At 42.8% G+C, this 24,413-nt stretch overlaps 1 protein-coding gene across 1 annotated transcript in view; it reads right to left on the minus strand.

The window, feature by feature from the left end:
- Positions 1 to 24,413, minus strand: part of LOC143172238 (neurolysin, mitochondrial-like) — a 77,875-nt gene that overhangs the window by 9,900 nt on the left and 43,562 nt on the right. Inside the window, 3 exon segments of the mRNA XM_076361466.1 lie at positions 11,375 to 11,506; positions 20,272 to 20,408; positions 20,899 to 21,027. Of these exon segments, the coding sequence (XP_076217581.1) occupies positions 11,375 to 11,506; positions 20,272 to 20,408; positions 20,899 to 21,027 (398 nt within the window).

Here is a 24,413-nt window from a genome sequence, read left to right on the forward strand (position 1 = left end):
AGCATACCTCCTAGAAGAGCTTTCACTTTTCTTGATTTGAAGACATTAAGAGCTGACAACTCTACCAATTTTCTGAGCAGTTTGGTCCAATATTTAGTCTCCTTCACTGTTAAAAATGCTGTTATTTTCTCTTTGAAGTGATTGGCCTCAGCTTCCAGCTGACATTCTCCTACTAGACTTAAAGAACCTTTTAACATGTAATGGCAATACCTAAAGACTATAATTAAGTCATCACAGATTTTTTTTTTTTTTTGCTAAGCTGAAAAGATAAAGCTTTTAAAAGTCTTTCTTTGAAAGTTTTCTCCAGCTCTCAGGTAAGCTCTGTGACTCTCTTCTGCTCTTTCTCCAATTTCCATACTGGATCAAACAGCAGGTTGATCTGGTACAGTATCCTATCTCTAACAGTGGCTAAAAGCAAATGCCTAAGAGGAGTATGAATAGGGCCACCATATATGATATTTCCTCTGATCTCCACCCTCTACTTTGCAGGGACTTCTTGAGGAGGAAAATGGTTTTATGTATTTAAATACTTTCCGTGGATTTCTCTTCCAAGACTGGAACTTGTTGAGTCTTATTTTGAACCCATGTAAACCTATCACCTCTACAATATCCTTGGCAAGGAGTTCCACAGCTTAACTCTATTCTACCCACAGAACCACCTGTGTTTATTTGGAATAACAAGTCCTACTAGCCTCAGTTAAAAATGCGGTCACCAAAACTGCATGCAATTGCTGTACCCATTTTACTGCTGCCATATACAGAAATAGCATCAGTAACCTGCTCTTATGCAATATTCTTGCACTCATCCATCATGAGATTGCTTAACCATTTTTGCTATAGTCTCATAACAATTCAGATTGAACTGACTACTATAACCAGCCTCAAGATACTTTCAGAAGTCAGTACTTTCTAGAATACAGTCCACCAAGCTGTAGTTTTAACCTACCTACATTTTTAGTTACTACAGGCATGTTATGTGTTACTTTGCCCATGCTACAGAATTTTTTAGGCTGAATGCCCAAAGCATTCAATCCAGAAAATTCTGTGTGACTGCTTTTTTTAGTTACTTGCAAATTTTATCACCAGTGATTTTATATTACTGGCCTCTACTGATCCCTGAAGAACCCTGTTCAATGGTAATTCTACACCAAGAAGTACTCTCTGAGAACAGTTAGCTGTTCTTAAACCATTTTACATATTCTCTATTGATACCATATAGTGTTATTTCAAATGAAAATATACAGCAATAAGTCAAATACCCCTTACATAAATCTCTCTACAGTCACCTTCATCAGGCTTGTAATGGCCATAAATGATTATATCACGCTTGTCTGACAAAGCTTGTTTTTCATAAAACCACTTGCACTGTATTAATAACACTCATTGTTTAATTCTTCAGCAACAGAACCATATTTATTCTTTCCCACTGTTTTGCTGAAGACAGATTTCAAGCTATGTGACCAAGTCACCTATTCACTCTTTTTGAACACTGGAACTCATTAGCACTGTTTTAGTACAATGGCATATGCCCCATATCCCACGATTAACAGCACTGGGAACACACACACGCCCCCCTCAATTCTTGTGAGTTCATAAAGTGCAAGTTATTTAATCCTACTCATGTAAAAATATCTATTTATAGTAGGTGGTGCTTAATATCCTCCTCAGTTAATAATGGATTGGAAAGTACCCCATTGTTCTCATATGATATGATTACATAATATTGCTTCTTTCTAAATGCAAAAGAGAAACAGTAATTAAAAATTGTCTTTTTTGTCATTTGCAATATTAGCATTTCTATCTACTATAGGGTCTGTAACGTAAATTGATTTATTAGTTATTAATACATTAAATTATACATCTTATTGGCTATAATTCTTTCATCCATTTTTTTTTCTTGATGGTCTTAGCTTTCTTTATCATTTTTAACACTTTACAATTCCTTATTTTATAACTATTTCCTACTCCTGACTCCCCACTTCTGTTTTGTTTATTTTTAATTGCTGTTTTTACTGGTGGACAAATTGGTTCTTAGTCAGAATTGTTCTCTTTTTAAGTTGCAAAATTGTGGGATTTTGGCCAATTAAATTTTAAAGAAATACCACTTCTCATTCACAATTTTTCTTCCAATTGATTTTACTCATTGTCTCTCTTACCACTGATATCTTTAGCCTTTTTAATCCATCAGGAATATAGCGCGAGCAAGTATTGGTTGAGTCTATCCCTCTGTTAATCAATACTGAACAAAATTAGGTCATAATTATTGGTTTCTAGGCAAGCACTAACTTTCAATTCATTTAATTTATTCATCTTTATTTATCCTAATTAGGTCTAAAATAGATTGATTGTTGTTTGGTACCATGTCTTTTGTATCATCTACACTTTTTACAATGGCTAATGATGATTAGCTATACAGGATTTCCAGCGTAGGCCCCACAAACTGAACTTCCCCTATAACAACCCACTTTTTCCTTCCACCATGGGAAACTATTATTTAAAATATATTCATGAAGAAAATAATGGTGAAACAAAAAATAATCTCCAGATGTCAAGAAGAAGCCCAAGTATTCAAGCAACAAGCTAGTGCATAATCTCATGTTCTTTGGCATGCAGATAAAAAGATAAGAAATCTATTCAGAGACAAACACGTCTTGTTTCTAATTCAGAAAACAATGAAAAGCATTCACAGTAGCCTTTCATAAATTGGTATGCATTAAGCTACTGTCTTTTTCCTGCTATCTTCCTCTAACGTTCATCCCAACCCTTCTACAGCTATTGTCAAAACACCCAGCTCCAACTTCATCCTTCCACCTTGTGCTGGTTTTGGCTGGGATAGAGTTAGTTTTCTTCATAGAAGTTAGTATGGGGCTATGTTTTGGATTTGTGCTGGAAACAGTGCTGATAACACAGGGATGTTTTAGTTATTGCTGAGCAGTGCTTACACAGAGTCAAGGCCTTTTCTGCTCCTCACACCGCCCCACCAGTGAGCAGGCTGGGGGTGTACAAGAAGTTGGGAGGGGACACAGCTGGGACAGCTGACCCCAACTGACCAAAGGGATATTCCATACTATATGACATCATGCTCAGTATATAAAGCTGGGGGAAGAAGAAGGAAGGGGGGGACGTTCAGAGTGATGGTGTTTGTCTTCCCAAGTCACCGTTACGCGTGATGGAGCCCTGCTTTCCTGGAGATGGCTGAACACCTGCCTGCCAATGGGAAGTAGTGAATTAATTCCTTGGTTTTGCTTTACCTATTGAACTGTCTATCTCAACCCACGAGTTTTCTCACTTTTACTCTTCCAATTCTCTCCCCCATCCCACTGTGGGGGGAGTGAGCAAGCAGCTGGGTGGTGCTTAGTTGCTGGTTGGGGTTAAACCACAACACACCTGCTGCTTTCCTTCCTTTCCCTTTGACATGTGCTACCACATAACCTCCTGATGTCTAGCCTCTCTAATCCCTCCCAGTAACTGTTTCAGTCCTCAACACTCCCAGACATGTAACTCCCACTCAGCACATCCCCAGCTGCCAGCTCTGTCCTTACCACTCACTATGCAACCAGCTCTATGCTTCTGGAAAACCCCTTCAGGAGTCTCCATTTAACTCAACTACCCCCCACTACCTGGGGGGTACTGAAGGTATTTGTAAATTGTTTCATTTTTCAGAGGGGAAGCTGAGATCTTGACCTTGTGATTCACTTCTTGTTGCAGTAATTTTACTTCTCCCATACCAAATGACTATAGCCATTAGAATCAGTTGCTGCCTGATTATCTGTTAAAACAGGGTTTAACAAAATTGTTTAACAAGATCAGCAGTTGACTGACCCTGATTACTGATTAAAATGAGGAAGGTTTTTTCTGCAATGTTGTTATATTAATAACATACAATAGAGAGCTATTTGTATAGGAAAACCAACTGTAGTAGTATTAGAAGCTCAAGTGACAGAGTTAATACTCCACTCACCTGATCTCTACAAACATGGACTCCCTAAGTCTTAATGCTCTCTTTATTAAGTCAGCATAATAACCAATAGCCACCACAGCTCAGAGAGCAAAATTTAAACTTTTTCTTCAGACTGCTTTTACCATTCAGGTTTGACCACATGGCTTGCAAGCATCAGACAACTAGCAGCAGGGGCTGCTGAGGCCATTACCTAGCCATCTTGTGACCCAGTTACATGGCCAACCCATTCTATCTTTTGCAGTGAAGCAGCAGAATAAGAAAGCCATTACCTGTTAACCACTTCCTGAGTGGTTAACACCACCCTCTCCTGAGTCTCCTATTTTACCATTTCCCTTTTATTTGAAGCTTTTGTCATGAAGCCACCCAAAGTCCAATTTGAATTTCTGACACAGGAAAAAAAATTAATCCTAAATACTTCAGTTTCTTAGTTACTATATACTGTATAACACACACTCTCTAAAGAACAGGAAAATAAACAATTAAGTTATCATCATTAGCATCAGTACTGTCCTAAATCTAACTTTTAAATGTTATCACCATATATTTTTGTTTATAATTACTGCATTTGCAATTGTCTACCTTGATCTGAGACTGCTGGTTTATGCAGAGAAAGGTCACCCTCGTGGAAATCTACCTAGCAGCTGTAAAAAGAAATACTGCATTATGCATCTTAATAAAGCTTCCATTGCTTGGATTTGCAAATTCATTTTTGGAAAGTATCACTTAGTATATTTTTTTTGTTTGTTTGGGGTTTTTTTTGTGGGTTTTTCTTGTTTGGTTAGTTTGGGTTTTTTTGTTTGTTTGGGGGGTTTTTTTGGTTTTTTTTTTTTTTACAATATTTTAGTTCATCGGAGCTCTCATTGAAGTGCGAAAGGGAAAAACCTTTGATAAGATAGGATCACAAGAATTTAAACATATGTTTAAAAAGAAAGCAAAATGTATCCAAATCCAGTCAGAATGTAATGGAAATTAATCTAGACAAAATTCACAGGTTTTATGATAATCTTGCATCCATCAGTTTCCTTAGCTTTCATTTATAGTTGTTTTGAATACCATTCAAGAGGTTCTCTCATATGTGATTTTCATGTATCACATTTTCATGTCCCAGCAGAACTGGGGTCTAAAACTGTGACTGACTGTGAGAATTTGGATTTACTTAATTATGTGCTCTGGTAAGACTACACAGTTAATATGTTTTGGCTACTAACTTTTATGTTTTCTCACATCCATAACTAGCGTGGTTCAAAAAAATAAAGTCCTGTCAAATTTTCCATTTGAGAAACCAATCAAGTTCCTTTTTTTTTCTCCAATTTAAATGCTTTAAAAGGAAAACACAGAAATAGTTTCAACTGAACATTCACAATTGTTTGTTTTTTTTTTCCCCTCTGAAACACATAGATTTGCCCCAAAGTGAATGCTTTCAGTTTTATTTTGCTAGAAAAAGAGGAATAAGTCTTTTGAGTTAACCAGGAACATTTTCTTACTTTGTGGTAGAACAAACAAACAAAAATACCAACCATGTTTACAGCTATGGTTCAAGTGTCTAAAATATATTAACTAGTAACCAAAATTAATTTTTTTTCATATACATGTTGTAATACCAAAACCAAAGTAAGGTATGATATCTAAAGACATGAAAAGTGCACTTGGATTAGCAGTTTTATTTGGGTGGTGTAGAATTGGCTTGTGAGACTCATTTTTCCTGATCTTGCAGAAAAACTGAAAAAATAATTCCTTGATTACTTTCACACTCCCACAGCTGAAATCATTAAGTCTATGAAGCTTTTTTGTAGCAATTCTGCATGCCACACTGGAAAGGAACAGGAAAACCTTGTATTGACTTTTACCATTCCCACCGGGGACATCTTCCCTTCCTTCCTTATATGTATCTCAAAATACTTCACAAACCAACTGAAACCATTATAATTGCTCAAGTATAACTTTTTAGTGCCAGCGTTGATATATTTTGGAAAACAAATACCTGATTTGTGATCATCAACAACAACAACAACAACAACAGAAGTCGCGGGAGAACTGCCAAGGTCATAGATTTTGGCTGGTTTTCCTCAATGAAGGGAAGAAAATGGTAGCTCAAATGGTAGGGGTTTTTTCTTTTTAGTTATACTATATAAGTTTCTAAATGATACAAGAATTTAACATGCATCAGAATGAAATCTAAAAGTATCACACAAGTATCTCTGTTATAAAGCAGTCTGGGGTAGATTCTCAGTCTTGAAATTTGTCAGGAACCTAGACTGAACCCAAACCATGATTAAATCAAACACACTTCCTCTCCATCAAAAACATTCGTGAGCCATCAATACAATAGAAGAATACAGAATAAAAAAGAATCTGTTTCTTTTATTGCTGGCAGCATCCTTTTTTTCCCCTCCAGTTTTAAAATTCGTTCACAAGACAGTTTAAGTGCATCTATTAAGAGAGAAACAAGGCATCAACTCCCCATACTGATTAGTATTATTTCATAAAAATTCAAAGAAATTACCATCCAATTTTCTCAGCTTCTGCACCTCTCAGAATTTTTCCCGTGTTCAATGTTGTAGTCCTATGCAATTTAAAAATCACATTTTTACTTATACAATTTAAAAAAAACATCAAAAATTGAACCAATTTCCCTAGAATGATACATAGTTAAGTGTCGGAGTTTCCCTTTGTTCAGTGTCGACGACGGAGCGGGAGTTGCGATTCCGGAGTAATGACAGATCTCAATATGAGTATGGTCATTCTCCTTTATTTACACTTATAACAGGGCTTATATAGTTAACTACTATGGACACGCGCTACCTGCAGCTTGCAGATAGGTTACAGCCTTGTGTTCACGCGCATCTATGCTCTAGCAGATTGGCCCGTTCTTTCTGATCATGCGAAATGCCTTCATGGTCTTTATCTTGTTTTTCTCCTTTCAACTGCACATTCCTTTCTCCGTTATTTACTGCTTAAGTGCCTTGTCATGCCAGGTGGTGCAGTGTTTGCTCATTAAAATCAAACTCAGGAATGTCCGTTAGTGAGACTCCCATTCCCACATCTCCCCCTTTTTGTTTTACTAGAAACACTGCTGAAACCGATCTTTCAATCATTTTTCATATACATTGCAACAAACAGGGTACACAAAACAAAAATGCATATAAATACTATTACACATATCCCTCTTAGCTTGGCTAGTCCTTTTAACCAGCCACGAGGAGGAGCTGTCTGATACCCGCAAGTCTGCAAACGCAGCAGCCAGGGGGTCTTTCTCCCCGGTCACTCCCCCATCATTCACCGGAACGGATGGGGTGGCTGGGCACGCTCTTCATAACAACCTATAATTGGTTAATCACAGCTGTCCACGCACTCACAACACCTTCGGACACGCTCTTCATAACAACCTGTAATTGGTTAATCACAGCTGTCCACGCGTTCACAACACCCTTCTCATCGGTAGCTGCCGGCTGGTCCCGCCGATCTCTGCCTCCTCCTTATCCCGGGTGTTGTTCCGCTGTTGTTGTTCATCACGTAGTGAGGCTCCTTCTTCTGCTCAGGGAAGGATGGTCAAGGTCACCAGCCGTCTTTGTCAGCATATCCCTGCTACTGTTAAAAACATGGGTTGCTCAGGGATACTAGATCGTGCCCCTGCTGTACCAGCCACTCCTCCACAATTCCCCCTTCTTGTTTTTGAGCAACCCAGACTTGATTAACAATTTTCATAATTGCTTTCTTCACACAGCTAAAAATTATACAAGAGCATATACTTATTACTAATATAACAATTAAAATGCGTAAGCTTTCTTTTATTAAACTTATTATCCAAGATGGCAGTTCCCCAAATATATTCTTAAGCCAGGTATCGAATAAGCCGTGATCTTGTTGAATATTCTTGGTGTGGTCCTTTAACCATTGTAGCTGTTTGTGGATTGACTCCCCATGGTCAGACAGATTCATACAACACATCCCTTCAAAATCCTCACGCCCATGTCCTTGTGCTAATAACAGAAAGTCAATAGCAGCTCTATTCTGTAAAATCGCATGATGGAAGCTATCCTGATCTGCAAGTAATTTTTCAATAAGCTCTGTTGTCATATCAGCCTGCTTTTTAGCCCAACAAGCTAATTTCCCTACCTCATTTAGGGCCCTCGCAGCTGCAGCGCCTGGTACAAATAGTGAAAGGAAGACCTTTTCGGTGTCGCTAGGCAGAATTACGTCATCACGACAGTCTGGGGAAAGACCCGTGGCGGCTCTTTTTCGTCTTTGTTGTTGCCCTTTTCTTGTTATGGTTTTCCACCAATTTTCTCCTGGGGCCAACAAGGTCAATTTTCCTAAGTAGCATGGCCCTCCTACAGCATTTGCTGGGATACCCTGCCAGGCCCTGTCCCCACATATTAAAAATACCTGTGGGGGCAACGCCTTTGGGGTACCATTGTTCCAGATTGCTATTCCTCCCTTTGTTTCCGCTCCAGCCGCTCCTAAAGCATAGCTATTACCACTGTCATTGGTACCACAAAAATCGCCCGCATCCTGATACTTGTAGTAAGATGCGTGAGAGGTGACATTAGTCCACCCTGTCCAATTTCTTGCCTGGTAGAAGTGGATACCCGTCTGTAGGGGTCCCCCAAATATAAAACATGTCTGAGTCCAATTTTTAGATGTATTTCCAACTCGCATCGACCCTAATAGTTCCAACTCCTGGGGATTCCAGGGTAGCGAGTGATTTAATCCTTTTATCAAGTTAGCACTACAGTTGCTAGTTGCAGTCACATTAGTACAACTGCCAGTACTGAACCCGGCAAAGTCACCTTCCTTATATCCAGGCATACCTAACAAACAAGTCCTAAATGGCTCAGTTGCTGAGGCGAGGGAAAGGCAAAACGCGGGCTGCCCTGTTTTATTTGCCCAGGTTACCCACATATTTTCCCTTGGGTTAATGCGATGTATAGTTGCCGACCCTGGGATTATTAAGATTAGCCCAATTACGATCACATCTGCCTGGCTCAACATTTTCTCTTCTAGGCGAATTGCCTTTCTTTTTTTGGGGTTTTTTTTTTGTTGTTGTTGGTTTTTTTGTGGTTTTTTTTTTTATTTTTATTTTTTACAAACAATAATCAATTTGGCAGTTTCGTGAACTGTATTTCGTGTCCAGTGGTTATTAATATTCTATACAGCACTATTTCTTTCAGATAGCAAGTTTCAGATCACCTTTGTGCGCGCGTGCACCGGGCCCACCACTTCTTATCACAATGGTAACACTGATACAATACTCACGGTACACACTGTAGGCACTCTTTGTTTTTGTTTTTTTTGTTTGTTGTTTTTTTTTTTTCTCTTTTTTTTTTCCTTCTCTCTCTCTCTTTTTTTTTTTTTTTTTTTTTTTTTTCCCCCCCACGTATCGCCCCCCACAAGCGATCGACAAAATGACTATACGCTTCAGTGGCACCTTGCTGTACAGAACTAAAAGATGGAGTGGACGAACTGGGTAAGGCTAAAAAGGCGTCTAGCGCCAGTTTGGCAGACAACTGCAACAAAGCAATAGGAAAAACCAACTGAGCATTAATATCGTTAAACCTTCCCGTCCCCATTATCATTTCCGCGGTAATCCCATAGAGGGGATCCCCCTGCGTTTGATGCTGTGCCGCAGCACTTGCCGCCCGCCGTGACCATTCCGACCCCCACAACAAATACTGCGTAGGTGACAATAAAAGCCTCATAAGGTTTTGGCAGTCAGCAGGGCACATCAGGTCAGCCGAAAAAATCCAGATTACAATTTGACGTGAAGCTTCTGATTTTATCCCATACTGGGACACAGTGTTTTTTGCTTGCTGTAGGATTTTCCAATCGTGAGGTGCCCACTTATTGCCGTTATTCTCTTGCAGCACAGGAAAAGCACTCGCCCCCAAGCTGGATACCGCTTGCCACTGCCCGTCCAGCATAGCGTCTCTAGCCATTTCGCTCCAGCGTCTGGGCTGAACCGTCGCTGGTGGTCCAGAGAGGCAAGGGGGTAGGGATTCCCCTGATGCCCCGGACAGGTGCTCCATCCCTCCCCTCTGGGCTGTAATTGTTAAGTCCTGTAACTGTTGCACTACCTTCTTCAGGAGCTCATTAGTCTCAGCCATACTCTGTGCTTTGCTGTCACCCTGTGGCGGAGTAGACGCACCTGAAGAGACTCCTAGAGGCGGGGCTGTTGGCCACGGAGGGGTTAACGGAACCAGCCGCTCCTCCTCTCCGGGTCGTCGCTCTTCCGCGACCGCCTCAGGTGAAAGAGGGGCCCCGTTACCGCTAGTTTCTGCATCTTTGCAGTCCGTAAGCGGAGGGTACGTTTCAAGCAGTTCAGAAGCGCCGTCACCCCCCAGAACACTATACTTGGCTTCCAAGGCAGTTCGTTTGGGGGTACCCGACATACCTCGGACTGCAGACGGCCCAAAGAACCGAAACAGTCCAGATGTTGTATTCTTCGGTCTATCAGGCAAGGGTTCTGGGGCTAGCATTTGAGTGGCTGCACAAGCCACCTTTCTTTCAGCTTTCATGGCTTTTAAAGTCTCTGACACAGACCTCCATAGTTCCCGCACTGTTTTAATCTCCTTCTTTGACTTTTCATCCCCCGTGATAGTCTGCTCCCACATAGTATTGCCAAGCTCTCGCCACTCAAGGTCAGAAAAAATAGTTTGACTGTCCTTAAAATGTCCCCAACGTTGTCCTAATTTAATCAACGTACATAATTGTTTTACCGTTGTCTCGATCCCTCTCTTGGAGAGGATGCTTACGAGCAACACAGCTGCCGCCTCTGTTTCCATGATAGCGGTCGCTCACTGGGAGGCAGTTGGCCAGACTGCTCCGTTATCTTATCCCCCTCCGATCATCGGGATAGTACAACTCCCAGCCGCTTTTCTCCCGCTCCCCTTCTCTCGCTGCTCTTACCGCAGTCTCGAAGATATGCGCCGAACCATCCTCTGCTACCAGATGTCGGAGTTTCCCTTTGTTCAGTGTCGACGACGGAGCGGGAGTTGCGATTCCGGAGTAATGACAGATCTCAATATGAGTATGGTCATTCTCCTTTATTTACACTTATAACAGGGCTTATATAGTTAACTACTATGGACACGCGCTACCTGCAGCTTGCAGATAGGTTACAGCCTTGTGTTCACGTGCATCTATGCTCTAGCAGATTGGCCCGTTCTTTCTGATCATGCGAAATGCCTTCATGGTCTTTATCTTGTTTTTCTCCTTTCAACTGCACATTCCTTTCTCCGTTATTTACTGCTTAAGTGCCTTGTCATGCCAGGTGGTGCAGTGTTTGCTCATTAAAATCAAACTCAGGAATGTCCGTTAGTGAGACTCCCATTCCCACAGTTAAGATGTGAAATACACCGACATTTCCAGCTCATTCCATACTTATATGCCATTACAAAGGAACCATAATCTTACTGAACACATTAATCCCTTACTCAATAGGAAAGCTCTCTGGCTTGGTTTACACTCCAAGAAATTCTGAAGCATATCCGTCCCATCCAAAGATCCTCCAGGTTTCAAAATGAGGTTTCTGTATTTCATCCCAGCCTGATAAAAGGTAAAGCAGAATATGTTAGCATTTCTTATCTTGCAAACTGCCTCTTTGATGTGTATTTAAAAATCTACGCATAATTAAACATCTTCTCTCCTTCCAGTTTTTCTTTATACCAAATCAGAATATACCACAAGTATAATTTAGATTTGCTGGAAGAACTCAAGACAGCAAAAGTTTAACCTATTCTCTAAGAAATCCTTTTTCTTGTGGTTTTACACTGTTTTGGAAGTTACAATCACAACTTGTCTGGAAGACATTCCATAAGGCATAACAAACACACAATCTCCACACAGTCTTCAGTGATGGATTATCCCTGTGACTGACTGGCAGGAAAATGGAACCTAACATCCATTCGCTCTTAATTGACGATTTCTCTCTCTTTAATCTCTGTTTGGAGAACAGAGATGATAGTTCAGAGATAGATATAGCACTGAGGAATAACATGGCACATATACACATATTATATGCATAGTAGTATACATAATATATACAAACACATCTAACTCCCCTATTAAAGTATCTTAGGGTAATGGAGACTTAATTCGGGCTTTGTTTTCAGGAAGAAACATTATTACTTTAGAAGAAATGGATTCCTTTAAAAAGAATGAACCAAACTTCTGAGACAATAGTAAGTAATGAGGACTTTCTTAACAAGAGGTCATATTTTAAAGAACATACCTGGAGAATTTTGGGCCTCTGAGACACGACTATCATGACTATTTTGCATGCAGATGTCCTAGATAATTTTGATATTGAAGAAAACAATGTTCTTCCTTTTAGTCACTGTATATAAACACATATACTTCCCACACACATCAAAGCTATAAGATTACAGAACTACACTGCTTCCTGATAGCTGTACTGCAAAAACAAGCAAAGGTTTTTTTAGCTGATGGACTTCCATGACTTAATTGCATTACCAATTGCATTGTCTGAATTAACAGCTGGAAAAAACTAAAATGGGGAGAAAAAAAAAATCACTGAAGCATAGCTTAGATTTCTCTATTTGTGTCAGTCTCCTGAATATTAGCAGCAAATGAAGATATTGTTCCTTTTAGTTTAAAAGTGTTATTTCAGTAGACTTGAGTCTTTGCAGATGTCTATCCAGAGTCAGTACATTGCTCAGTTCTAGGGAGACCAGAGATAATTTCAGATAATGGGCAAGAATTGAGGAGTGTGACAACTAATGAAGTCAGAGTTAAGTGTTTGCTGAAGAACTTTTATAGATACAGTCTCTGAAACTAGTTTCTCTAACTGTTGCTCAAAACAGGAAGAGAGGTTTTATTCTAACAGAAAGAGGTAAGCCAAATTTCTAAAAGCCCTAGTCATGATAGCATAACAGTTTTCCTTTCCTGCTGTTCTGAACACTAGTCTAAATCTAGATATAATGAAATATGAGTAACTACAAAACTCATACTGGTGTCTAGTATTTGTTTATAAAATTGTTTGTCCCATCTTGTGGAACTCTATTACACTTACATGGAATAGAAATAAGAAAAACAAGTTGAAAGAGAACCCATTTGAGCAGATAGCATTGCTCTGAGGAGGGAGGGCAAATCTCCAGAGTTACCCCTGGAGTTATATCAGCATCCGAGCAAAGCGTGTGTCCACACAGATGTGCAGGAGCGTGAGTGAGACACACACACACACACACGAATAATCACTTTTTTTCCTCACTTCTTAGCTTGGATAGCAAGGTTCACATTAAAAGAGGCACTAGTTGCCTTTTAGCTGAAACACAGGAAATACCCACTTGCTCCTAACATAATTAAATTATTCTCAAAGCCTCTCAAACAAATTCTGCTGGATGCAGAAGAGGCCAAAGAATTACACAAGGGAAAAAAGCCCAGTAAATCTAGAATCTGTTAATGATTTGAACTTCAAAAGTCACTTGGGAAAAAAAATAAAGAGAAAAAAAATTCCGTGTTATGCTGTGCTGTGAAAGAGGAAGCTCAAAATAAATTCAGTTTTCTAAATAACAACTACATAAAAATACCACACACTTGAGGTACTATTAATGGAAACAGAGCACTATTATCATACACCATTCACAGCAGAAGAATACGCATCTGCTCTTGCAACGGAGGAATATGGTTTTTCAGTCTAAAATTAAAGAGGAAAGCATTACTCAATGCAACACAAAGTCTTAAGTATCATAAAATAAAATTAAATATATGACCCTATGTAAGAATTTGTCCTGGTTTCGGCAGGGATAGAGTTAATTTCCTTCCTAGTAGCTGGTACAGTGTTTTGGATTTAGGATGAGAACAAAGTTGATAACACACCGATGTTTTAGTTGTTGCTAAGTAGTGCTTACACTAGCCAAGGACTTTTTAGTTTTCCATGCTCTACTGACTGAGAAGGCTGGAGGTGCACAAGAAGCTGGGAGGGGGCACAGCCAAACTGGCCAAAGGGACATTCCATACCATGTGACGTCATGCGCAGTACATAAACTGGGGAAAGCTGGCCGGGGGGGCCGCTGCTCGGGGACTGGCTGGGCATCGGTCGGCGGGTGGTGAGCAATTGCACTGTGCATCACTTGTTTTGTGTATTATTAGTATTATCATATTATTATTATCATTTTATTTCAATTATTAAACTGTTTTTATCTCAACCCACGAGTTTGTCTCACTTGTGCTCTTCCAATTCTCTCCCCCATCCCACCGGGGGTGGGGGGAGTGAGCGAGCGGCTGCGTGGTGCTTAGTTGCCGACTGAGATTAAACCACGACAGTCCTTTTTGGTGCCCAACGTGGGGCTCGAAGGGTTCGAGATAATAACAGATTAACCGGAGTGTATTAAGGAACTTATATCTTTTAATAGTTGTGGGTCGCAAAGCTGGTTTCTCTGTTCTCGATATTGATTTGTATAATCTGCATCGTGCTCTTTTTCCTGCTGTACATGTTAAAGATTGGTGTTGGGTTTTGCAGTTTGCTGTGGTCTGCAGTGAATAGTAATGTCTCGCTTGTGAGGTTTGTCTTTAGAACATTGACCTTGACGTTAGTGTGGTATGTAAGTTTCGCAATGAAGCCGTTACTGTACCACGGAGACATTTTCGTGGAGACAACTAGCAATTGCAGTAACTTTTCTGAGAGTTTTTTTACGGAGGAAATACAGAATGGCAGTGTCACTACCTTCTTCTATGATGTTTCCTCCTTCATTACAGTAATTTTTCAGTATTTTGAACATCCTTGGGCAGTTAAGATACTTCTATTGGTACTTCTTGGGAATACTGTTTCGGTTTTGTCTAAAGTTGGTAAGCAATTTAAGAATATCATCCAGAGATCTGCCCCAAGGCTGGATAGTTATGAGTGGCAGGGTGTGTGGGACAAGATGGGCAAGTACCTAGGCCAATGGGCACCACCAGTGTTTTGGAACTTCACCCCTGAGCAAGTGCAGAATCCTGAAAAGTTAGTAGAATATTTGGACAAAGTATGCTGTCACCCTGGCAACTCCAGAGAGATGCAGATCATTGCAACGTGCTGGGGCCTGGCCCATGCCTACCGAGCCCTGTTCAACACCATTCAGTACCCTCAAAGGGAAGCGAAGGTCTCTGGATCTGACAGTAAAATGACAGGCCCTGCGGCCACTCAGACCCCGGCGACAGGCTCTGCGGCCACTCAGACCCGGGCGACAGGCTCTATGGCTGAACCAAAGAACCAGCCTGTGCCGGTATCAGTCGCCCCTGTACACAAGAAGAAATCTTGGAAGCGGAAGTCGGCTCGTTTAGTAAGGGAGGAAGAAGCTTCTTCTAAAAGGGGGCTGGAGGAAGAAGTGTACGAGACAGACGACCCTAGAGAAGGGCCATCACGAGAACAGGAGGAGAAGAGACGGCTGCTGATCGGGGAGGAGAAAGAGGAAGAACTCATAAATGAGGCAGTGACCACCCAATCTCTATCCCTGAGTGAGCTGCGAGATATACGAAAAGATTTCAGCCGTCGTCCAGGCGAGCATATTGTCACCTGGCTGCTCCGATGCTGGGATAATGGGGCCAGTAGCCTGGAATTAGAGGGTAGGGAAGCCAAGCAGCTGGGATCCCTTTCCAGGGAAGGGGGCATTGACAAAGCGATTGGAAAAGGGACACGAGTCCTCAGCCTTTGGAGGCGACTCTTGTCAAGCGTGAAGGAAAGATATCCCTTCAAGGAAGATGTCATATGTCGCCCAAGCAAGCGGACTACCATGGAGAAGGGTATCCAGTTTCTGAGGGAATTAGCTGTGCTGGAGGTGATTTATGGTGACCTGAGCAATGAACAACTATCCAAAGATCCAGACGAAGTCAAGTGCACACGACCCATGTGGCGGAAGTTTGTAAGGAGCGCACCATCGTCATATGCCAATTCATTGGCAGTGATGACCTGGAAAGATGGAGAGGAACAAACAGTGGATGAATTGGCTAGTCAACTCCGGCAATATGAGGAAAGTCTCTCTTCCTCCCTCGTCTCGGCTGTGGAGAAACTGTCCCGGGAGATCCAGCAACTCAGAGAGGATAGGTCCTACTCCCCACCTGTACGGACCAGTATCTCGGCTATTAGGAGTCAGCGTTCTTTTGCTCAAGAGAGAGAATATAAAGGGTACACACCACGGGGCAGCCTATGGTTTTACCTGCGTGACCACGGAGAGGACATGAGGAAGTGGGATGGAAAACCTACCGCAGCAGCCCTAGGGGCACGGGTACATGAATTTCAAGGGAAAACAATCACAAAAGGGGGTTCTTCCAGGAAAATTGCTGCTCCAGTTTCCAGCAGGCAGTTCCCCAGACAGGGTAGAAGGGCTGATCTTACTCCTGATCTTAATGAAGAAACTTCTGACTCGTATGTACAACAAATGAGAAACGAATACTGTGATGAGGACTAGAGGGGCCCTGCCTCCAGCCAGGGGGAGGAAAGGGACAACCGGGTTTACCGGACTGTGTGGATTCGGTGGCCTGGCACATCAGACCCACAGGAGTATAAGGCTCTAGTAGACACCGGTGCACAGTGTACCCTAATGCCATCAAGCTATATAGGGGCAGAACCCATCTGTATTTCTGGGGTGATGGGGGGATCCCAACAGCTAACTGTATTGGAAGTCAAAGTAAGTCTAACTGTGAATGGGTGGCAGAAGCCCCCCATTGTGACTGGCCCAGATGCTCCGTGCATCCTTGGCATAGACTACCTCAGGAGAGGGTATTTCAAGGACCCAAAAGGGTACCGGTGGGCTTTTGGTATAGCTGCCTTGGAGGCGGAAGAAACTAAACAGCTGTCCACCTTGCCTGGTCTCTCGGAGGACCCCTCTGTTGTGGGGCTGCTGAAGGTCGAAGACCAACAGGTGCCAATCGCTACCACCACGGTGCACCGGCGGCAATATCGCACCAACCGAGACTCCCTGATTCCCATCCATGAGCTGATTCGTCGACTGGAGAGCCAAGGAGTGATCAGCAAGACTCGCTCACCCTTTAACAGTCCCATATGGCCAGTGCGGAAGTCCAATGGAGAGTGGAGACTAACCGTAGAATATCGTGGCCTGAACGAAGTCACGCCACCGCTGAGTGCTGCCGTGCCAGACATGCTAGAACTTCAATACGAATTGGAGTCAAAGGCAGCCAAGTGGTATGCCACAATTGATATTGCTAATGCATTTTTCTCAATCCCTTTGGCAGCGGAGTGCAGGCCACAGTTTGCTTTCACTTGGAGGGGCGTTCAGTACACCTGGAACCGACTGCCCCAGGGGTGGAAACACAGCCCCACCATTTGCCATGGACTGATCCAGACTGCACTGGAACAGGGTGGAGCTCCAGAACACCTGCAATACATTGATGACATCATTGTGTGGGGCAACACAGCAGGAGAAGTTTTTGAGAAAGGGAAGGAAATAGTCCAAATCCTGCTGAAGGCCGGTTTTGCCATAAAACAAAGTAAGGTCAAGGGACCTGCACAGGAGATCCAGTTTTTAGGAATACAATGGCAAGATGGACGTCGTCAGATCCCAATGGATGTGATCAACAAAATAACAGCCATGTCTCCACCAACTAGCAAAAAGGAAACACAAGCTTTCTTAGGTGTCGTGGGTTTTTGGAGAATGCATATTCCAAATTACAGTCTGATTGTAAACCCTCTCTATCAAGTGACCCGAAAGAAGAACGATTTCAAATGGGGCCCTGAGCAACGACAAGCTTTTGAGCAAATTAAAGAGGAGACAGTTCATGCAGTAGCCCTTGGGCCACTCCGGGCAGGACAAGATGTCAAAAATGTGCTCTACACCGCAGCCGGGGAGAATGGCCCTACCTGGAGCCTCTGGCAGAAAGCACCCGGGGAGACTCGAGGTCGACCCCTAGGGTTTTGGAGTCGGGGACTCCAAATATGGAGTCTGCCAAATGGGCTCGAATAGGAAACCCCAGTCGCCCAGGAATCCTGGAAGTGATCATGGATTGGCCAGAGGGCAAAGATTTTGGAATATCGCCAGAGGAGGAGGTGACACGTGCTGAGGAGGCCCCAATGTATAATAAACTGCCAGAAAATGAGAAGCAATATGCCCTGTTCACTGATGGGTCCTGTCGTCTTGTGGGAAAGCATCGGAGGTGGAAAGCTGCTGTATGGAGTCCTATGCGACAAGTTGTAGAAACTGCTGAAGGAGAAGGTGAATCGAGCCAATTTGCAGAAGTAAAGGCCATCCAGCTGGCTTTAGACATTGCTGACCGAGAAAAGTGGCCAGTGCTCTATCTCTCTACTGACTCATGGATGGTGGCAAATGCCCTGTGGGGGTGGTTGCAGCAATGGAAGCAGAGCAACTGGCAGCACAGAGGCAAACCCATCTGGGCTGCCGCATTGTGGCAAGATATTGCTGCCCGGGTGGAGAACCTGGTTGTAAAAGTCCGTCACGTAGATGCTCACATACCTAAGAGTTGGCCCACTGAAGAACATCAAAACAACCAGCAGGTGGATCAGGCTGCTAAGATTGAAGTGGCTCAGGTGGATCTGGACTGGCAACATAAGGGTGAATTATTTATAGCTCCATGTTCCCATGACACCTCAGGTCACCAAGGAAGAGATGCAACATACAGATGGGCTCGTGACTGAGGGGTGGACTTGACCATGGACACTGTTGAGTCAGACAACAGGACTCACTTCCGAAACAGCCTCATAGACACCTGGGCCAAAGAGCACGGCATTGAGTGGGTGTATCACATCCCCTATCATGCACCAGCCTCTGGGAAAATTGAACGATACAATGGACTGTTAAAGACTACACTGAGAGCAATGGGTGGCGGGACGTTCAAACATTGGGATACGCATTTAGCAAAGGCCACCTGGTTAGTCAACACTCGGGGATCTGCCAATGGAGCTGGCCCTGCCCAGTCAGAACTTTTACGTACTGTAGATGGGAATAAAGTCCCTGTAGTGCACATAAGAACTATGCTGGGGAAAACAGTTTGGGTTATTCCTGCCTCGGGCAAAGGCCAACCCATCCGTGGGATTGCTTTTGCTTAAGGACCTGGGTGCACTTGGTGGATAATGCGGAAGGATGGGGAAGTCCGATATGTACCTTAAGGGGATTTGATTTTGGGTGAGAATAGCCAGTGATCTGAATTATGTGATGTTAAGTGCTACATAATATTATATGCCATACCAATGATATTACAATAAGAATCACCCAGATTAATGAACAATAACTTCAATGAAACCGAGCAAAACACAGTGATGATGGAACCAGAACTGACTTCAACATGAAACAATCCAACGCTGCATACCATCTCCATCTTTCCTGCCCTGGAAGATTATTACAACAGTTGGAGCCCAAAGTCATGGACTAAATGAACTCACCGAACATTTTAGAAGGATGGCCCATAGACTAAGGGAATGATATCTCTGTGTGTGTGTGTATATGTATATTAAGAAACCCAGGAAAAGGGGTGGTGATTAATGGAAATGTATTGGAAAATGTGGGACCTGGGCATGACATAGATCGTATAGAATAAGGGGTGGATATTGTCCTGGTTTCAGCAGGGATAGAGTTAATTCCCTTCCTAGTAGCTGGTACAATGCTGTGTTTTGGATTTAGCATGAGAACAATGTTGATAACGCACCGATGTTTTCGTTGTTGCTAGGTAATGCTTACACTAGCCAAGGACTTTTTAGCTTCCCATGCTCTCCTGAGTGAGAATGCTGCAGGTGCACAAGAAGCTGGGAGGGGGGCACAGCCAGGACAGCTGACCCAAACTGGCCAAAGGGACATTCCATACCATGTGACATCATGCTCAGTACATAAACTGGGGAAAGCTGGCTGGGGGAGGCCGCTGCTCAGAGACTGGCTGGGCATCGGTCAGCGGGTGGTGAGCAATTGCATTGTGCATCGCTTGCTTTGTATATTATCATTATTACATTATTATTATTGTTATCATTATTTTATTTCAATTATTAAACTGTTTTTATCTCAACCCACGAGTTTTCTCACTTCTACTCTTCCAATTCTCTCCCCCATCCCACTGGGGGCCAGGGGGTGGGGGTGGGGGGAGTGAGCAAGCGGCTGTGTGGTGCTCAGTTGCCGACTGAGGTTAAACCACAACAGAATTGTATTAAAATCCAAGTGCTCTTGGAAGTTTTAAGATGATTTTATAATGTAATTAAGTTATTTATACACCTGTTTTTTGTTGTCGTTAACCTGAACTTGACAGGTACAGTAGAAGTACTTGACATGTTACACCTATGGATCATGAATGTAATAAACATGGTTTCAGTGACAGAGTGCAACAGAAGTCTTTAATAAGAAGTATTCATCACCTGCCTTTGGATTCATTATTTCTTCTTGCTTAAAGCAGCTATAAAAAATGTCCATGGAAAACACTTCACTCCACAGGTATCCATAGTACTGACCATCATAACCACCTGCCAGATGTCCAAAAGTAGCTGGTATGTTTGTTCCTTAATGTAGATTAATATTAATTTATTTACATCAAATGCAGTTATTTCTTTGATGTATACAGTACTTCAACTTTAAGAAGAAATTAATAAGGAATTTACATCAATTACTTTGAAACTTCTAACATAAAGGGTCTGAGTATGCGTCTAAAAGTATCAGCCATATTCTGTTGACTACAAAGGAATATCAATTTCCCATTTTAGGCTAGTTGCACATCCAACATTGATGTGACACAACATCTAATGTGGTATTCACATCTAGTAACTCTAAAATATAACCTCCAAAAGGTTAAATTTTATATTTACCTTAGTCTTCCTTCAGAAGAGATCATTAAGATGACCCCAAGTTTCAAAGTAATTATTTCAGCTTCATAAAGTAGATTAGTTTACAAACAACTTTTTTTTTTTTTGTATGCCAAGCATTATTGGGAAAGAAAGGCATGTTTAATCAAAGCATTTGGACATGCTGTAGAAAAGTTTCATACTGACATACCTGGGGTCGCAGGAATTCCTAGAATCTCCATACAGTATTTGGTATATTCACCTGCTGGGTCAACAGATGGCTTTGTATGGAGTGCCTGGTCAACCTTGCTCAAAACAATCTGATGGAGGGTTAAAAGGCCTAATTGGATAAGAACATTCAAATAACTAGCATCAAAGCGGATGGAGTTTCTTTAGCACTTTTCATTCAAAGATCTCAATGTGCATCCTAAATAATTAGAATTTTAACTATGAAAAAAAACTTGTAGTTATGTCATTTTCATCTGAATCGCTTCAGTTACAAAAAATTGAGAGGCATATTTTTAATAAAGGAATTGCCATTATAAGCTCCAACTTCTTCAAATGTTATTTTCCTCACAGATCAAAAACAAATTGAAGCAGATATTTTAAAAGCAAGTTTTAGTATTTAAAATTATATTCTCAGCTGTCTTCACTTCCAGTATACCATTTCATTCAGGGCTTGCAGAAATGATGGTAAGTGTATCAACCCTAAGGCACTTCAAAGAACAGCAAGAACTGCTGCTGCTTTAGGCTCTGCTTTTTTTGAACAAGCTACAAGATATCAATCTTTACTCAGACAAAATGCTTATGCAGCTACAGTGCCTGCACAAGCCAGAAGGACAGGCACTTCTTGTTCAGGATAGGGAAGCAATATGAAATAAACAGCAGTGGATTAACGACAAATTGTACCATAAATGGTTAAGAGCATGATGTTGGGGGAGACCTGATTACAGGGACAGAGGGGTGAGAGTGACAAAATAACAATGAGATGATAGGGAATGACATAAGATTACAGTCTTGGTTTGGAGATACATGTAAGGTGGTACAAGATGTGGAAAGAGAAGAGAATTGGGACCTTAATTTGGGAAGGCAGTGTATCTGCTGGGAAGGTGGAGAACATGGACTTAGAGTTCTGGATTGAAAAGTTAAGAGGCTGTTTGAGCAATGCAGGGCTACAACACTTCTGTCTGGGATATGTTATGCACGTTCAGTAAATTTGCCAACAGCTTTCATGCCTGTCAAGTGTTATGTGCAAATCAAATGTAGACGATATATGCAGAAAATCTGATACTGTATTCATGCCTTGGGCTACCAGAAAAAAAAAAAAAAAAACCAAACAGAAAACCAAGGACCTTCCCCCACCCCCCAATCTTAAATGAGCAAAGTTAGTGGGTAAAAAAGTCACATGGAAAGAAACGTAAAGTTATTTTAGTCCTGTGGGTAGCCTGGAAAACCAGAGCTACTACTGTTCCTACAAATAGTGGTCTGTCATCATAGCCTTTACTAATGGTGGTACCCATGCAAATAAATCCAGGAATTATTAATCCAATGAACTTAACTTTTTTAAGCTCTTGTCCTGGTTTCGGCAGGGATAGAGTTAATTTCTTTTCTAGTAGCTGGTACAGTGTTTTGGATTTAGGATGAGAACAAAGTTGATAACACACCGATGTTTTAGTTGTTGCTAGGTAATGTTTACACTAGCCAAGGACTTTTTCAGCTTCCCATGTTCTACCGACTGAGAAGGCTGGAGGTGCACAAGAAGCTGGGAGGGGGCACAGCCAAACTGGCCAAAGGGACATTCCATACCATGGGACGTCATGCTCAGTACATAAACTGGGGAAAGCTGGCCGGGGGGGCCGCTGCTCGGGGACTGGCTGGGCATCGGTCGGCGGGTGGTGAGCAATTGTACTGTGCATCACTTGCTTTGTGTATTATTATTATTATTATAATATTATTATTATTATCATTTTATTTCAATTATTAAACTGTTTTTATCTCAACCCACGAGTTTTTCTCACTTGTGCTCTTCCAATTCTCTCCCCCATCCCACCGGGGTTGTGGGGGGAGTGAGCGAGCGGCTGCGTGGTGCTTAGTTGCCGACTGAGATTAAACCACGACAGTCCTTTTTTGGCGCCCAACGTGGGGCACGAAGGGTTTGAGATAATAACAGGTTAACTGGAGCGTATTAAAGAACTTATATCTGTTAGTAGTTGTGGGTCACAATGTTGGTTTCTCTGTTCTCGATATTGATTTGTATAATCTGCATCGCGCTCTTTTTCCTGCTTTACATGTTAAAGATTGGTGTTGGGTTTTGCAGTTTGCTGTGGTCTGCAGTGAATAGTAATGTCTCGCTTGTGAGGTTTGTTTTTAGAACATTGACCTTGACGTTAGTGTGGTATGTAAACTTCGCAATGAAGCCGTTACTGTACCACGGAGATCATTTCGTGGAGACAACTAGCAATTGCAGTAACTTTTCTGAGAGTTTTTTTACGGAGGAAATACAGAATGGCAGGGTCACTACCTTCTTCTATAATGTTTCCTCCTTCATTACAGTAATTTTTCAGTATTTTGAGCATCCTTGGGCATTTAAGATACTTCTATTAATACTTCTTGGGAATACTGTTTCGGTTTTGTCTAAAGTTGGTAAGCAATTTAAGAATATCATCCAGAGATCTGCCCCAAGGCTGAATAGTTATGAGTGGCAGGGTGTGTGGGACAAGATGGGCAAGTACCTAGGCCAATGGGCACCCCCAGTGTTTTGGAACTTCACCCCTGAGCAAGTGCAGAATCCTGAAAAGTTAGTAGAATATTTGGAAAAAGTATGCTGTCACCCTGGCAACTCCAGAGAGATGCAGCTCATTGCAACGTGCTGGGGCCTGGCCCATGCCTACCGAGCCCTGTTCAACACCATTCAGTGCCCTCAAAGGGAAGGGAAGGTCTCTGGCTCTGACAGTAAAACGACATGCACTGCGGCCACTCAGACCCGGGCAACGCGCCCTGCGGCCACTCCGACCCCAGCGACAGGCCGTGCAGCCACTCAGACCCCGGCAACAGGCCCTGCGGCCACTCAAACCCGGGCAACACGCACTACGGCCACTCCAACCCCAGTGACATGCACTGCGGCCACTCAGACCCTGGCGATATGCACTGCGGCCACTCAGACCCTGGCGATATGCACTGCGGCCACTCCAATCCCGGCGACATGCACTGCAGCCACTCAGACCCCGGTGACATGCACTGCGGCCACTCAGACCCCAGCGACATGCACTGCGGCCACTCCAATCCCGGCGACATGCACTGCAGCCACTCAGACCCCGGCGACATGCACTGCGGCCACTCAGACCCCAGCGACATGCACTGCGGCCACTCCAATCCCGGCGACATGCACTGCAGCCACTCAGACCCCGGCGACATGCACTGCGGCCACTCAGACCCCGGCGACAGGCCCTGCGGCCACTCAGGCTCCGGTGACATGCACGTGCACTGCGGCCACTCCAACCCCAGCGACATGCACTGCGGCCACTCCAACCCCGGCAACAGGCCCTGCGGCCACTCAGACTCCAGTGACATGCACTTGCACTGTGGCCACTCCAACCCCGGCGACAGGCCCTGCGGCCACTCAGACTCCGGTGACATGCACTTGCACTGCGGCCACTCCAACCCCGGCAACAGGCCCTGTGGCCACTCAGACTCCGGTGACCTGCACTTGCACTGCGGCCACTCCAA

This window comes from Aptenodytes patagonicus, chromosome W (genome assembly GCF_965638725.1).
Source record: "Aptenodytes patagonicus chromosome W, bAptPat1.pri.cur, whole genome shotgun sequence".
Taxonomy (NCBI): Eukaryota; Metazoa; Chordata; class Aves; order Sphenisciformes; family Spheniscidae; genus Aptenodytes; species Aptenodytes patagonicus.